Here is a 14,989-nt window from a genome sequence, read left to right as displayed (position 1 = left end):
TTTTTTTTCTCTGTATTGATTTTACTTTGTAGTTTCAATTTATGACCCTTGTTGAACTGCCAGATAATACTAGTTAGGATATAAACAAAGCCAGTAGCATTAATGGGTAGGTTAGAATTTTATTAAGGATAATATTCATTGCATAAAAAAGCCCCAGTCTAGACCCACTGAGGAATGTATTTGTATGTGCTCACTTGAATTCTCATTTCTTCAGAATCCTATTTACAGCTAACATTTAATTCCACCAAGCAAATCTGCTTCATCTAATTCCATCTCCTACTCAACTGATGGCAATTCAATACTCTCAGTTGGTCAGGCCAATTATATTAGAGTTTTATTTGACTTCTCTCTTTCTCTCACCACCCTCACCTCCATCCAATTCAGCAGCAAATCCTGTTGGCTCTTCCTTCAACATATATTCAGAGTTTAACCACTTATCATCTGCACTGCCTTTTCCTGGTCTGAGCCACCATCTTCCCTTGCCTGGACTAATGCAGTAGCCTGTTGACAGGTCTCCCTGTACTATCTTTGCCCCAGTCCATTCTCACACACCAGCCAGAATGATCCTGTTTAAAATGCATCAGCTTTGATTACTCCTCTACTCAAATCCTACAATGGCTTCCCATTTCACTCAGAGAGAAAGTGAGTCATGTCAATGGCTTGCCACTCAAGTCCTTATGTCCCATCCCATCCCCTTAACTCTGTCCTCATTGGCTGTTATCCCCTGACTTACTCCTACTGGCCTAGGCACATCTGCCTCCTCGCTGTCTTAATCACACCAGGACCACCCCTACCTACGGGGCCTTTGCTCCAGTTGGTTCCCTCTGTCTGGAATGCTCTTCCCCAGTTACCTACCTGGCTCACTTCCTCTCAGCTCCTTCAGATCTTTGTTCAAATCACATCCCCTCAAATAAATCACCCTATTTTATGCTGAGATTTGTCCAACACTCTAATTCCCCACCCCCTGGCATTTCCCATTTTCCCTAACCAGCTATCCTGTTTATTTTTTTCTCACATTATCTATATACATTTTAAAATTTATTGTGTTTATCATTTATCGTTGTATCTCCCTGCCTTCTCCAGCTTTGCCGGGGCAGTGAAATTTATCTGATCTGTTCATTGATGTATCACCAGGGCCTAAAACAATGCTGAGCAATCACTCACTAAATGTTAGTTAAGTGAATAAACAATTAAAAAATAACATTAACTGGAAAAATCAATTCACAACAAAATGCACCAACTGAAACCTATCTATTGTTTTTTCCATTACTAATTTGGACTATCATAAAGGAAAAATAAAGCAGTCACTGTTAATAATAAGTTGCTATGCATTATTTATTTCTGTTAAGTAAAGAACCTAAGTATTTATGTATGGCTTGATTTTTTTTCTAGTACTGTACAATATTATGGAATATTCATTAAAATTAACTATATTTGTTCATATAACCAGACATTATAAGTAAGTGCTCAGTGTCATAGTTTATAATAAATATTGCTCTTGAAAATTAGTAGCCATATCTCACCTCTTTCAAGTCTTCATATAAAATGAGCTTAACATTTTCATCATCAAGATGCATGTTCCAATTAATCGCAAAATCAAAATAGCTTCCCCAAGAAACTAAAAACACAGGGAAAACACTTAAGTAATTTTAAATAACTTTGGTTAAATGAAAAATGGTTCATTTATGCTCTAATATATAAACTATACATATGTGTATGTGTTCAAACAATGTATGTTTATAAGTTATTCCAAATCCCTGCCCCAAAAGAGCTGGCATAAACCAGTCTCATTGTCAGATTTCTATCCATTTTCTTATCTTTGTGAACATTTTTCATAAATAACAACACAGGAAAGCAAGTTGTAAAAGTGATTTGATAAAAACTGCAGAAATTCATGAATATTTAGGTGATTAAAATAATTCAGAAATAGTGAATGATACATGACAGAGATAATTCCAGAAAGAAAGAAATGAAGTGATAGATGTTATCTACACCAGCATTGTCCCATAGAAATGCAAGCCACATATGTAATTTAAAAAAACAAAAAGAAACAGATAAAATCAATCTTAATGTTTTACTTTAACCTAATATATGTAAAAAATTATTATTCCAATATGTAATCAACACAAAAAATTATTAATGAAACATTACACATTATTTTTTATAGTCTAAGCCTTTCAAAGCCAGTGGATATTTTATATATATAGAGAATCTCAATTTGGATGCTAAATTTTAATCAGAAATACTTGACATGTATTTAAAATTCATAAAACATACAGTTGAGGGCCGGCTCGGTGGCGCACTGCTACAGTGCGCCGCTTGGGAGTGCGGCGGCGCTCCCGCCGAGGGTTCGGATCCCACATACAGACCGGCCACTCACTGGCTGAGTGAGGTGCAGGCGCAACACCGAGGGTTGCGATCCTGTTGCCGGTCCCCGTCCGGTACGGGCGTGACACTGAGGGTTGCGATCCGTTGCCGGTCACAAAAAAAGACAAAAAGGAAAAAACAAAAAACAAAAAAACATACAGTTGAAAAAGTATATTTATACAGCCAATTTATACAGTTACTTAAAAGTTTTCCAATAACTGAATTGAGTAAAGTATCCTTTTTAAAATTTAACTTAATTTTTAAATTTAAAGTAATTAAAATTAAATAAAGTTAAACATTTAGCTCCTCAATTGTGCTAGTCACATTTCAAGTGTACACCTATGTGCTCAGTCACCACATGTGGCTAGTGGCTACCCATTGGACAGTGCAGATCTAGACATTGATTAGCTGTGCTGTTTACCAGCTGTATAACTTTGAGCAACTCCCTAGAACTCTCTGTACCTTAGTTTCCTTATCTGTAAAATCGAGTGTCATTAGGTTTAAATTAATTAACACATATCAAATGCTTAAAACAGTACCTGATTCATAATACCACTCAATGAATATTAGCCATAATTATTATTATCATTACTGTTTGTATTAGTCCGTTTCTGTTTCTTATAACAAAAATACCTGAAACTGAGTGATTTGTAAGAAATTGAAATTTAGTGCTTAAAGTTTCAGAGGCTGTGAAGTCCAGAGTCCAGGGAACACAGCTGGTGAAGGCCTTGGTGGTGGGGACAGTGACCCAGGGGTCTCACATGGCAGAAAACAGCAGAGCACAGAGAGAGACTAACCTCCTCATTCACTCTCCTCTTAAAGCCCTCCAAACCACACCCATGACCACCAGTATTAATCCATTCACTTACTGCACCATCCTGCACCATACCTCTTCAAGGCCCCACCTTTCAATTACCATAATAGGATTTCCCACCCTCTTAACACTGTCACAGTGGGGCTCAAGTTTTGGGTGGACACTCAATCCAAGGCACTGTTATTTAATAATGGCATTTTTTTCACAATTATTATCATTACTATCATTATCATGAAGTCCTTGCTCTGAGCCAGGTAGTTGCTACATGTTTTATTTGTTGTAGCAAATACTGTAAGTTGCCTACTTAATATCCAGCACATTCCCTTCTTTGTTGCTAACCAATCCCCAATTATTTGGGACTAAGTCAATCATGAGAATTGTTCCCTGCTTTTCTGCCTCCCTTAGAGCTATGACTGGCCACACGATATGGTTCTGCGCAGTGAGACACAAGACAGCTGAGTCTGCTGTAAGGTTTCTGGGCTAAACTATTGCTGTCTTGAGCTAAGGAACACATTCAGCCGGTGCTGCACTTCCTTCATGACCTACGTGAAGATGGTGCTTGGTGACAGTAGCCGATTTGAGGATATGTTGTAAAAAGGATGAGAGAAAGGCAGAGGGGATATCCAAGGTGCTGGCCGGACATCACTGGGCTGCTGAACCAGCCAATCTACCTTCAGACTTCTTTGTGAAGTGAGAAAAACAAAACTTGACCTGTTTAGGCCACTGTGGCCAGGTTTTCTGCTCTTCCCAATGCATTACTAATTGATACACCTACTTTTTATCCTTCAATTTTAAAAGAAACAATGTTATAGGTGTAATTTTTGTGCCCATTTTTTTTTTTTTAATGGTGGAACCCAGAGAAGCTAAGTAACTATTTCAGGCCACACCATTAAGTTATGGGTATTGCCAACATTCAAAGTCAGTCTGGCAACAGATTGACAAAGAAAATGTTATACTGTCTTATCTTCTGTAGGTTGGATATTTATCTCCATTTTACAGGTAAGGAAACCAGTTAGAAGAGATCAAATATTGTGTTTAAAATCACACAGGCAGTAAATGATTCGGACCTGGGTTTGAGTTCCAGCTGCACTACTTAATGGCTGCGTGACCTTTCTGTGCCTCTTTTTGCTTCTTTATAAAATAGTGATAATAATGGTATTATCCTCATCGTGTTTTTATGAGAATTGAAATTAAATAATGAATACTAAGGATAGCACAAAGTGCCTGGCAAGTAGCAGCTGCTCAGTAAATGATAGCTCTTGCATTTTATCTAGAGTTAATTATCGATATGGAATAATAAGTGAGGAAGCCCAATCCAGGCCTTCTCATTCCAAATTCTGTTTTTCAGTACATTCAGCTGCCTCAATAAGTTGAATTTAAGAAGTTTACAAGGCAGAAAGTCTATTCAAGTTATCACTGACACATCTTATCATTGTCAATCAAATAATTAGGCTAGAAGGATGAACAGGGCAACAAAGCTTCCCTAAAATAGATTGTCCCGTTGATGACATTCCTCATCATTGAATGTTCTCTTGCAATGGGACAATGTTTCAGATTTTCCTTAAGTGTATCTATCCAGTCTTAGCAAAGAGCCACTAGACAAAGTTTTTTTTTTTTTTTTAAAGATGACCGGTAAGGGGATCTTTACCCTTGACTTGGTGTTGTCAGCACCATGCTCACCCAGTGAGCTGACCGGCCATCCCTATATGGGATCCGAACCCGGGGCCTTGGTGTTATCAGCACCGCACTCTCCTGAGTGAGCCACGAGCCGGCCCATAAACCAAAGCTTTCTTAATGGTGCTTCATAAGCATCTTCTATGTGCTTCTTTTCCTCATACATTCCAATCCCAACATTTAATATTTGCTAGGGAGCCAGTAATGTACCCAATGTCCATGCATGTGGGACGATGTGGCATGTGCTGTGATGATCACCTTTAGAAGTGGTCCTCTTAAATTGTGAGACATATATATATATAATGGAATGTTATTCAGCCTTATAAAAGGAGATACTGTCATTTGTGACAACACAGATGACCGGGAGGACATTATACTAAATGAAATAAGTCAGATGCAGACGGAAAAATACTGCATGATCTTACTTATATGTGGAATGTAAAAAAAGTAAAATATGTAGAAATGGAGAGTAGAACAGTGGTTACTAGGAATGGGGAAGGGGAGGAAATGGGGAAATGTAGGTCAAAGGGTACAAGCTTACAGTTATGTAGTTATGAATTATTCAGTTATGAATAAGTCTACAGATCTAAAGTACTTAGCATGAGGACTATAGTTAATAATATTGCATCATATACTTAAAATTTGCAAGAGAGTAGATTTTAGGTGCTCTTACAACACAAAAAAGATAATCATGTAACATGATGGTATGTTAATTGGCTTACCAATTAGTAAGCATTTCACTATGTATATGTATATCAAAACATCATGTTGCACATCTTAACTATAGACAATAAAAAATCAATTTTTTAAAAAAGTAGTCCTTAGTAGCTTCTCCTCTAGGGTCATCTGGCTTTAACTCTTCTTCCTACTACACTGTAAAGACTCAAAAGAGCCACTAATAAAAAGGGGCATTTAGTGGTCTCTGGCCACTCCACCCATGGAAATAGAGTCACTGCCACTTACAAGCAGTGGGACCATTGGTAAGTTATTTAACCTTTTTGATTCATTTTCTTATCTGTACAATGGGGCTAATACTGCCTTATTCATAGTTTGTTAAGAATGAATGAAATCAAGACACTAAATTTAGTACCTGGAGCTTTAGTAGACACATAAAATTGCAGTTAATAACCATAGGTAAAACATCAACATGGACTAACCAAAACATATCCTTTCTGGCAAACAAATGTCTTAGGTGTAGTTGCTCAGTATCATGTTTTTTTAAATCTTTTGTGGTTTTTATCATTGTGTTATATAGTGACTTAAGGGAAATTAACTAGAAATGCTTTCTGCATGATTCTTTATTAAAGGCCTCTTTGTCCCATGCCTGTTCTCAGTACTCATAGTCAGCATATACATCATCAAAATTATTTTTAAAAACAGTAATGCATTTTTTGGGGGCCAGCCCGTGGCTCACTTGGGAGAGTGTGGTGCTAACAACACCAAGTCAAGGGTTAAGATCCCCTTACTGGTCATCTTTTTTAAAAAAATGAACCCCCCCCCAAAAAAAAAAAAGTAATGCATTTTAATTGTTTGATGCACAGAACTAGGTTCTTTTTTTTTTTTTTTCCTTTTTGTCTTTTTTCGTGACCGGCAACGGATCGCAACCCTCAGTGTCGTGCCCTTACCGGACCAGGACCGGCAACGGGATCGCAACCCTCGGCATTGTGCCCGCACCTCGCTCAGCCAGTGAGAGGGAACCGGTCTGTATGTGGGATCCGAACCCTCGGCGGGAGCGCCACCTCGCTCCCAAGCGGCGCACTGTAGCAGTGCACCACCGGGCCGGCCCCAGAACTAGGTTCTATAAAACTTCATTTAAATGCTACTTTTTGGTTTCTGGGTCTGCCTAAATCATTTCTTTTTTTACTCTTTTGATCTAAACTCATTTAAATTTTCATATTTATGTGGTCATCTGTTGAAGTAAGAATTCTTTTACCAACAGCCATACCTTGTCCTTTCATGAACTGTCTGAAGAATTCATCCCAAGAGCCATAGCTTGGAATATCGGGGACATCGTTGTGGAAATGGAAAAAAGATACTGCCACATCTTTAGGGTTTCGAAATATCACCAATATCTAGGGAGCAAAAACAAAGTTAATATATTTAGTTCTATGTTTTGAACTTTGGAAAAGTGAAAAGGTGAGCAATATCACTGTGTCCACTTGTATATTACATAATTTTGTTAATATACAGAGAAAGAATGACAGTAAGAAATTGAGGACATAGCTGATGGGGAAGTCCTGAGAGAAGGGAGGAAGAAATAAGAAAAGAATATTGATGCTGTAGCAGAGGACTTTTGCAAATGAGTTTAGACTGTAAAAAGGCATGTGCAGAAGATGTGAAAAAGAAAAAAAGACCAAGCTCACTAGAATAGTCACAAGGGGGTGATCTGAAAGCTTAAAATCCCAAATAAAATAAAACTTGCAAAATAATGTTAAGGACAACAAAAATAATGTTTAGAGTTGGTTAGAGAAGATCAAAGAATGGCAAGGTCCACTCTCTGCGGCTCGAGGTGTGATGTTTATGGGTGATGCAAATGGAGCAGAAGCTCTGAATTCCCACGTTAGGACTGTCTTCTCTGATGGCGAAAGTGTTCCTTTGGATGAAAGGTGTGAAATAAACATTGTCAAGAGCAAACTGAAACCCAAGGGAATCAAAAGATTGTGGGAGAGTGCATGGCTGCTGCAAGTGAGTTCAGGCCTGGTGCTTTCCACTTTAAGAACTGGGAAACTGGAAGACACGTTGTTGAGCATGTTCCAGAGCTCTGAGGAATCTGAGACAATGCACAAGAGGTCAGGTGACTCATAACGGACAGAAATAGTTTCACTTTCAGAAAGGGGAGAAGATGTGGACTGTACAAAAAGTACAGATTTGTGGTCCTGACCTCCACTTGGGAGAAGTTTCTAGAACTGACTGAACAGAAGATTGGGGGCCACATAAAGGAGGAAGCAGTAATCAGCAGGGGACAACATGGGTCCTCTAAGAACTAGTCCTTGCAGACTAGCACCAGGAGTTTTTGGACATGGTTCCTAGATTAGTGGTTCGAGTTGCTTATGATTTCTTCTGCAAAAATGGCAGAATGTAAACTGGAAGCAGGAACACTTGGGCATATAAAACTGACTGGATACTCACATGCAAATGAGGCTAAGTAAATAATAATGAATAATATTAATTAACTTAATAATTAAACAATAATTAATGTAAACCTGCATGGAGGTTTTTAATAAGCCTTTCCAGTGTCCTGGCTGGGCCATAGTTAAAATTTTAATGAGTGATTGAAGAAAAGATGTAGAAACTATATTTATCAAATTTATAGATGACATAAAACTGGGTGGGAATCAAGATTTTCACAATGCCTTGTCTCTCTAAAGAAATGAACTAATGCTAGCAGGATAAAAATGAACAGAGATAAATGGGGTCTTGTCTTGTGCTCTGATTTAAATCTCACCCCTGCCCCCAATCCAAATATAGTAGATTCTTGTCATTTGAGGGTTTTATATTTGAGACTTTATCATTTGTCACCCTGGCTTGTAGTAATTTATAATTTTACAAAGACATGAATTTTAATTGGGCGTGTGGACAAATCCCCAACAGCAACCTCTTACCTATCTCTTGCTCTTTCCTTGCCGTTATATTCTTGTGAAAGTGAAACCCTGTTCGAAAGCCTGCGTGCTCCAAATACACTACTTCAGCTTTTTAAAATAGAGTCATTAAGGAAAAAAGAAAAAGTCACCTAGTTTTGTGATTATGTTAACTGCATTAAACAAGGGAAGTTGTATGTTGAAGTGATATTTCCAATTTTGTAGGTTCTCAGTGTAAGGAACTTCTTTAACAGAGCTGTCCAAAGCTGGCTTATGGTACAGAGGAGTTCCTGTATAATTGGAAGTGCTCAGTCATGGTCCAAACAGCCATGCAGTGGAATTCAAACACCTAATGGGAGTTAGGGTTGACAACGTTTAAGGTGTTCTCCAATTCTAAGCTCTTAGGATTCTTGTACTATGGCCACAAGACTGCTAATTCCAAGCTGCCACTTCCCGGATATTTTCTTTCCCACTGTTCCTTTCCTCCTCCTTTATTTCTCCTCTTATCTTAACTGTTTTTCCTCCTTTGCCTTTCTTTGCTACTACTTCACTGTGCTCCCATTCTTATTTGTGGCATTCAGGAGCTTAAATCTTGATTTTAATTACTTCTGTCCCTTTCCTTCTGAGACACAGAAAAGAAGCATAAGAAATAAGAAATGGAGGGCAGAACAGGTGGCAGAAAAAAAAAGAGTTGGGTGCAAACTAGTAATTATGAGAAATATATCAATACCGATCATAAGTAAGATTTTTAAGCAAATGGTAAGAGTAGCCAAAGCACCTATAGTTCTGTATGCATGACATGAAGTTTGTTATTATACGTGAAATTCAGAAATAAAATAGTTTCAGACTTCAGGTTAATAGTATTCACCAGAAAGAAGCAAACGAACAAGTTTTGCTCATTTTATTAGGTTGTATTCTTTGGTTAAACACTCAAAATATCCTAGTAGGATTCTGAAATCTATTCCCTGTAAAACAGATTATAAAATACATTTCATTCTGTGCATATGTTTTATATCCCAGTTGAAAATACATTTGACTTGAATGCAACTAAAGCAAATATATCTGAAGAAACAACAAAAGAAATATTAAATCTCACTCTTCAGTTATTAAAATTCTATAAGGAGCAAACTCATCATGTGCCTCAAAAGAGCCAGTATCTATACATAAAAGTTTCAAATTGAAATACCAGTAGAAGGGACACTCACCTTGGCTTTATTCTTGAAGATGGACCCAGGCAATTTGTCATAATGGAGGTGAGTTGCCAAAATCCTTGGCGATGGAAACTGTTTCATTCTCTTAAAAATATACACAATAAGGTGAAAATGTGTGTGTGTGTGGGTGTGAGTGTGCATGCACGTGTGTGTAGAGAGTCACTCCTAAGTTTGGTATCTCAATGGTATTTTCAAGTACTACCATCACTATAGCCTCTCATCCTCCTCCTCCAGTTTTTCTTTATTTCTATTATTTTACTTGTGGAGATGAAGAATGAAGAATCATAAATAAAGAAAGAGTTAAAACCTTCCTCTTGGCTGGCAGGGTAGCTCAGTTGGTTAGAGCACTGCCTTGTAACATCAAGATCCCCATACTGGCCAGCCGCCAAAAGCAAACAAACAAACAAAGAGTCTGGTTAATGGACCCAAAGAATGATTACGTAAAAAAAACTTTTTAAAAAAATCTTCCTTGTGACTGTCCTTGTTGGATCCTACGTACCATTTCCCAATCCTCTTTATCATTTTTTAAAAATCACCTTTTCCCACAATCATATCAAATCCGTTTTGTCTAAGACAGCTCATAATCCAATAATTAATCTTTTACTTAATTTACTTAATTTGGATCTCTTCTATATTCAAGTCTTTTCATAAAAATCCATTTTAACATCTAGATCTTTTTTTTTTAACCAACTAAAATGTCATGTGACCAAATATCCCAACAGAACCTGAAAGTCCATGGAGTCACTTAAGTGTCTGAGAAATATTTTATGAGAAAAATACTTGTCAGTATAAGAATTATAATGTGATCCATTCTTTTTCTGTAATCTATTTCTACTGATAATTTAAAAATGGAAGTATCTATTTAATCTGACAGGGTTAAGGGTTTTAACTTAAAATCAGACCTTTAGAAAGTATATGTTATGTGGTGGATTAAGGCTTCGAGTTTTCATTTCCATATTTGTAGAGGTCATACACTGTTGGGTCACAGCTACAATATATCTATCTACTCATTTCAAGTGATACAATGATATTTAGACATTTATAACCAATTTTTCTCTAAGAACTTAGTGGAGATCCCAACTTAAGCAAGGAGGCAAAAATAATATTTAAAAAATAAAAAATAATTTAAATCAATGATATGGGTCTAAGTGGTGATTAGTAGTGATAATATCTAATGTACATCAAATTGTAGTTTTTAGTATTTGAAGTGCTTTTGCATTCATCACAACAATCCTCTTAGGTAGATACTGTAACCCCCATTTCAGAGATTATGATCAGGCTTTGAGGTTTTAAGCATTGTGCAAAATTACACAGGTGGTAATTTTCAGATTAAGTTATAGAGTGCTGTTTTCATTAAACTGCATGGCCAAAAATCACTTAAAGACACATGAGAAATGATAAAGTTTCTAAAAGGATTAGAAAAATATCCAAGGAGAAAACACAAGTTAACCGTAACAAAACTGGATAAATATATAATACTATGTTCATGAAAATGTGTAATATAGCCAAACTGTAAGCAATGTAAAGATTAGATATAGATATATCTTGTTTAAGGAAATATATGTAGTCTAGTTAAGTTTTCTATAAAGTGAATAACTATTAAGTGAAGCTCCTCTTCTCACTGATTTCCATTAAAAATAAAAGGCACATTGCTTAGAAAAGTATTTTTGCTCCTAGATAGGAAAGAATTGCAATTAAAATACAAAAATGTCTTTAAAAATACCTGAGGAAAAAAATAAACATTTCTGATAAATTGTGGATATCAAACCCCCAAGATACTATACTGAGTTAAAACATTTTCTAGAAGCCCTGCAGCTTGGCTCCTATGCCTCACTTACCTTGTACAACATTTTAAAGTTAGTTTAGACTGGCCAGTTAGCTCACTTGGTTAGAGCATGGTGCTGATAACACCAAGGTCACGGGGTTCAAATCCCCAAACTGGGCTGGCCCGGTGGCGCACTGGAGAGTGCGCCGCTTGGGAGCGCGGCGGCGCTTCCACCAAGGGTTCGGATCCCATGTGGAGACCAGTTCCCGCTCACTGGCTGAGCGTGGTGCAGGTGCGACACCGAGGGTTGTGATCCCGTTACCGGTCAGTAAAAAAAAGACAAAAAGGCAAATCCCCATACTGACCAACTGCCAATAAAAAATAAATAAAGTTAATTCAGATGCTTCTAGAAGACTTCCTTGGCTTTGAAAATCATCTGGACTTTTTACTAAAGCTGGAAAATAATAATAAGTACAACTTTATATTTCATAATCAGAACTAAGATTTAGAATGCAAGGACCTGAAGACAGAAGCAACGGTTTGCTTTACACCCACACTAAAGTAATTGGAGAAACAGAAAGAATCCTGTCTTATGAATGGGAATACCAGGTTTTCCATGAAAAGAAAGAGAGCTTCCAAGGATATTGGGTGTTTTAGCTCAGGGTCGAGTCCTGACATGTCAAAATCTTAATCAGGAGTAAAAACTCTTCCCAATAAGTAAGCAACATCACAAGAAGTTCCTTACTTATAAATGGTTATGTTACAGTTTATTAGAGGTCCCTTGTTTGGAAATTAAACTAGACTTTCCTAAAGAAACAATTTTATGAATAATGTAAAAACTTACAAGTCAGCATACCAAACTATTCCAATCATAAAAGAAAACTGTTTATCTCAGTGATAAGTAACAACACAGACAAATACAATAAGATAGGTTACATTGGTAAGGTAAGTAATAATAGGTAAGATGACCTGCAACTCACGATATAATGAGATTTTAAAAGAGAATTTGGAAAGCTGGTCAAATGTGAGCATCATTTCTAAAGGAAATGTCAAGCGCTCATTAGAGAAAAGGTTGTGCAAAGGCCTGGAGAGAAGAAATCAATGGAGTTTTTCACTGATTCCTCCATTTTTTACGTAGAGAAAAACTCTTTAAAGCCCCATCCATTCATCCTGTCTGCATTCCTGAGCCTGTCCTGACTGAGCCTCCATCCAGTGTGCTTTAGTAAAGATGAGGTCTGAGACCGGAGGCCCTAATGTGGCTGCTGGCTAGGCTGATGCCTCCTGAGCTACATTAGCTCAGTCCATGGAAATGGGCTTCCTTCCACCTAGCTTCCAGACTTTAGGTTTCTATTCGTCATCATGCCAAGTGTCTCAGTCATTTTCCAGAAGCTGTTCCCTAAATTCCAATCCAGTGGCTTTATTCTTAGTAACCGAGTTCTGTCTTGGTGGTGACCACCTCTGAGTTTTGCTGAGACTGGTTTCCCCTTGAATACAACCTTTCCTTCCCAACTGCACTCTGGTGTGTCTAGAGATGTGCAGTGGAGGGTCCTCCTCACCTCCTCCTGTCTAAGCACCAAAGGACCAAGGCAGAGCTTTCCTCTCACCCCTTTCTTGCCTTTCATGGGCAGGGAGCAGAACATCCTGTCTCACACCCAAGTCTCAGCTAGTTATGTTAAGGTGGTGAGTAATAACAGGTAAGGTGACCTGTTTTTACCTTCGCATGCATCAATGACTTACTCTCTTAACTACTACTTAATTCTTTTCCATCCCTCACACACACACACACACCAGAGTCCTAATTGAGACAGAAAAATTTAAAAAAATGTCTTATTAGGGAAAGACTGAGGACTCCTAGTAGCATCCTGCTTAAATCTTCCGAGAAAAAACTTTTTTGGTTTCAGTTCATTTCCTGAGGTTTCTCAGCTTACTTTTCCCCCACTCAGCCACGCTGTCTGTCAGACTGTACAGTGTAGACATTAAGAGCTCAAATCAGAAAACTTGGGTTCAAATCTTGGCTCTGCCATATATTAGCCCCTTGACCTTGGGCAAGTCTCTAACAGTTTTCTCTCTTGTGAAGTGGTGATAAGTTTATTTTGTGATAAAATGAGATAATAAGTGAAATAGTGCTGAGGATATGGTAAGCACACAATAAATTGCAATAATTATTAGTATTGTACTTTCTGAACTCACAACTAAAAATGCTGTAAGTTTGGGCCGGCCTGGTGGTGCACTCGGTAGAGTGCGGCGCTTGGGAGTGCGGCGGCGCTCCCACCGAGAGTTCGGATCCCATATAGAGACCGGTCTGCTCACTGGTTGAGCGCGGTACGGGCATGACACCGAGGTTTGCAATCCCGTTACCAGTCACGAAAAAAGACAAAAAGGAAAAAAAAAATGCTGTAAGTTAAAAGCTGTTTGTACTAACCTGATATTTTTCTGAGTCCCCACATTCAAGAACTGGGAATTCTGGATAGTCATACTTTTTTTTAGAAACAGCAAATATTAATTCACTGACAATGTGGAGAATCCAATTTGAACCTATAAGAAAGGTTAGACAATTAAAGCTCATTAAGGAGTCCTGATATAGCGAAGGAATGTTATTTTAGCATATACATGAAAAAATTAAAATCTACAGCCATTCCTTGATGTGTACATTTAGTTCTTCTGTATTTGAAATAACCTGGGCTATGAAAAGAAAGTTTTGTGGAAAACGGCATTTAATTATACTAGTATAAAATTCACCTTACCATATTTCTCAGATATCTGCTTGAACAAGAGACAATGCCTGTTTTTGAATCTAGAATATGTTCCTTATAGAACAATGTTATGCTGTACAAATGGTTGTTCATAATAATCTATTACATGGAAATAATCACATAAGCTATAGAAGGGAACATGCTTTTGTCTTCAGTAAAACATCAAGATGAAAACTTCTGCTACTATTGGTGCTTTATGGCAACATAATCTATTACATGGAAATAATCACATAAGCTATAGAAGGGAACATGCTTTTGTCTTCAGTCAAACATCAAGATGAAAACTTCTGCTACTATTGGTGCTTTATGGCAAGGTGCTTTATGGCAAGTGGACTTTCCTGCATTCGTGTTTCTCCTTTCTGGCCCCACGTCCATCTCTTTCCACCACCCAGCCTCCAGCATGCCCTTTTCACATGCACCTCTTCCCTCAGACACTGGGGTTTTAAAATCTAGCAGTTCTAGTTATTGATTTTACATCCTGTGGATTTAACCATCATGGCCTCCCTCCTTGCTCATTGCCAGCCAGCTTCATGCAGGGATGAACTACCTTCATGCCACCTTTCTCTCATACCCTCCCCAACCTACTTACTGCGAGAAGTTCACTTGTAGGAAATGATCTGTTATTTACCACACTTTGGATAAGATGCTAGCACAATGTCATCGCTTCTGGCTTCAAAGTTGTCCAGGGCTTGGAAAGTTTCTGAGGTACACATGGTGACTGGGTAAGGAATCCCCTGATAGGTGAAAAATAAGTGAGAAAGTGCAGTTTCTTTTGATTTTTCTAAGGCTTCATCAATGTACTCAATAAATTTGGACTTATCAGCCAT

General features: G+C 37.8%; 1 protein-coding gene across 1 annotated transcript in view; it reads right to left on the bottom strand.

Moving 5' to 3' along the window:
• SULT6B1 (sulfotransferase family, cytosolic, 6B, member 1) overlaps positions 1–14,989 on the bottom strand; it is a 17,175-nt gene extending 2,186 nt beyond the window's left edge. Inside the window, exons 1-5 of the mRNA XM_008589710.1 lie at positions 14,791–14,989; positions 13,832–13,944; positions 9,639–9,728; positions 6,801–6,927; positions 1,524–1,618 (exon numbers count right to left, since the gene is read on the bottom strand). Coding sequence (XP_008587932.1) covers positions 1,524–1,618; positions 6,801–6,927; positions 9,639–9,728; positions 13,832–13,944; positions 14,791–14,989 — 624 coding nt within the window. The remainder of the gene's footprint in view (positions 1–1,523; positions 1,619–6,800; positions 6,928–9,638; positions 9,729–13,831; positions 13,945–14,790) is intronic.

This window comes from Galeopterus variegatus, unplaced genomic scaffold (assembly GCF_000696425.1).
Source record: "Galeopterus variegatus unplaced genomic scaffold, G_variegatus-3.0.2 Scaffold5601, whole genome shotgun sequence".
Classification (NCBI taxonomy): Eukaryota; Metazoa; Chordata; class Mammalia; order Dermoptera; family Cynocephalidae; genus Galeopterus; species Galeopterus variegatus.
The sequence above is the reverse complement of the archived record's forward strand: the minus strand, read 5'-3'. Positions and strand labels throughout refer to the sequence as shown.